The sequence below is a fragment of the Penaeus japonicus genome, unplaced genomic scaffold (assembly GCF_977035675.1).
Source record: "Penaeus japonicus unplaced genomic scaffold, GWHDUDI00000001_assembly GWHDUDI00000004, whole genome shotgun sequence".
NCBI lineage: Eukaryota > Metazoa > Arthropoda > Malacostraca > Decapoda > Penaeidae > Penaeus > Penaeus japonicus.
In genome coordinates this window covers 39,543,859-39,546,358 of record NW_028234406.1, presented here as the reverse complement: position 1 = coordinate 39,546,358, position 2,500 = coordinate 39,543,859, and the positions used below count along the sequence as shown (strand labels likewise).

General features: G+C 33.4%; 1 protein-coding gene across 1 annotated transcript in view; it reads right to left on the bottom strand.

Annotated features, from left to right (window-relative positions):
• LOC122254385 (cell adhesion molecule 2) overlaps window positions 1-2,500 on the bottom strand; it is a 274,115-nt gene that overhangs the window by 60,901 nt on the left and 210,714 nt on the right. The window contains exon 2 of the mRNA XM_086536547.1: window positions 1,239-1,444. Coding sequence (XP_086392673.1) covers window positions 1,239-1,444 — 206 coding nt within the window. The remainder of the gene's footprint in view (window positions 1-1,238; window positions 1,445-2,500) is intronic.

Here is a 2,500-nt window from a genome sequence, read left to right as displayed (position 1 = left end):
AGGAGTGGGGGAGGAAAAGGGCTACAAGAGAGAAAGAGAGAAAAGGGAGGAAATGATGAAAAGAAAGAGAGAATGACAAAAAAAGAGAGGAAGATAGAGAAGAAAGATAGGAAAAAAATAGTTGAAAATATTGTAAGTAAATAGACAGATACTATAGATATAGAGATAGATAAACAGGCAGACGGATAAATAGATAGATAAACAAATAAACAGAGATGTATAGACACAGTACACGTATAGACGAAACAAAAGAGAAAGGGGTAGAGAATAAGACAGATTAAAAAGCTAATTAATTCATCAATCAACGTGTCAGCTGATTAGAAAAACGAAAGAAAAACGAAGCGATAAATCCTTGCATATCCATGATACTAATACCCTCATGATACCCCTATGTAGCCAGTAATAGATACACAAAGAGGGGAGCAAGAGATACAAGGTAGAGAGAGAGAGAGAGAGAGAGAGAGAGAGAGAGAGAGAGAGAGAGAGAGAGAGAGAGAGAGAGAGAGAGAGAGAGAGAGAGAGAGAGAGAGAGAGAGAGAGAGAGAGAGAGAGAGAGAGAGAGAGAGAGAGAGAGAGAGAGAGAGAGAGAGAGAGAGAGAGAGAGAGAGAGAGAGAGAGAGAGAGAGAGAGAGAGAAGTGAGCGAGGGAAGGTGTTTCACTTCCTGTATTTTAATGTTTTGTTATTTGTGTGTTGGTAATGTATTTTATGTTATGTTACTTTTTCGTATTCTAAAAGCATTTTATTCTATGAGGTTTTGTGTGTGTGTGTTTCAGATACATATCATTTTATGTATTTTTTGTATTTCAAAATATTATCTTTTTTTTTTTTTTTTGTATTTCAAATGTGTGTTATATGTATTTTTTCTGCTTTCATTGTATATTAATTAAAGAACTTTTTGTATTTCTAGATGCATTTTATTTTTATGTATCTTATTGTGCTTCAAATGTATTTTATTTTAGGTGTTTTTTGTACTTTAAACATATTTAATTTTATCTATATTTTGAACTCTTGTCTTTTACTTTATTGTTTTCATATTCATACCCAGTGATTAATTGGTTATCTAAGTTAAGTTTAAGTTAAGTTCTTATCAGATTTAGGTGCCTCATATATTGTGTATGGTGTAGTTTTGACCCAAATAAATAAATTAAAAAAACAACAACAAACAAAAAACACTCCCCCCATTCTCCAAAGCCCCCAAATCCTTACGAACCCCCACCGCCCACGCCCACAAACTTACATCAACATCCAGCGTGGGCGTATCAAAGATCTGAATAGGATCTCGTGAAGAGGGCGTGTAGCGATAGAACTCATGGGCGTCTTGGTACCATTTGATGGAATACATCTCGTCCTTCTCTGTCTCCCAAATGCAGTCGAGGTCACCGCCGTCGCCCACCCTCAGGAGATCCGGGACTTTGACCCTGGTGATCCTAATGGCGGATGTGCCTGAAGGAGGGAGGAGAGAGAGAAGTGAGATTATTATTTTTTAATTTTTTTATTTTTTTTATCACATTTTTTATTATGTTTTTATTTTATTTTATTATATTCATTATATTTTTTTATATTATTATATTTATTATATTTTTTATTTATTATATCTATTATATTTATTATATTTCATTATTTTGTATTATCATCATATTTTTTTTTTATTCTGTCATTATCATTGATCTATCTCTTTGTTGAATTATTTGTTGATTAATTCGTCTGTTTATATATATTTTTTAATATATTTATTTTATTATGTGTCTATTCACTTGCATATATATCGGCATATTCATTATTCATTTATTTGTTAATTCGAATATTCATTAATTTATTCATTTATTTGTTGATCTGTTTAAATATTTGTCAACTTATCTATTTATCAATTATACTTACATACATCTATTACTATTCATCTACCTATACATTCACTCATTGTTTTATTCATCAATCTATATCTATTAATACATCTATTAACTTCCGTCGAGGTTTGTTTAAATGGTTAATGGAAGGCAGGTCCTTGAGTGATAAGATTTTTTTATTTTTCTATTTTTAATCGGTTGTTTTAAAGATTTTTTTTTTTTTTTTTTTTTTTGTCATTAGCATTTCATTTGGTGTCTATTTGTTCATTTATTCATTGAGTGATTGATAGTTTCATTCGCGATTGATCCAGTTGTTCATATATTTATGTATTCCGTTGACCTGGTATGTGTTTGTGTGTGTGTATGTGTGTGTGTGTGTGTGCGTGTGTGTGTGTGTGTGTGTGTGTGTGTGTGTGTGTGTGTGTCTGTGTGTGTGTGTGTGTGTGTGTGTGTGTGTGTGTGTGTGTGTGTGTGTGTGTGTGTGTGTGTGTGTGTGTGTTGTGTGTGTTGTGTGTGTGTGTGTGTGTGTGTGTGTGTGTGTGTGTGTGTGTGTGTGTCGTGTGTCTGTGTGTGTGTGTGTGTCGTGTGTGTGTGTCGTGTGTGTGTGTGCGTGTGTGTGTGTGAATGTGTGTGTGTGCGTGTGTGTGTGTATGTA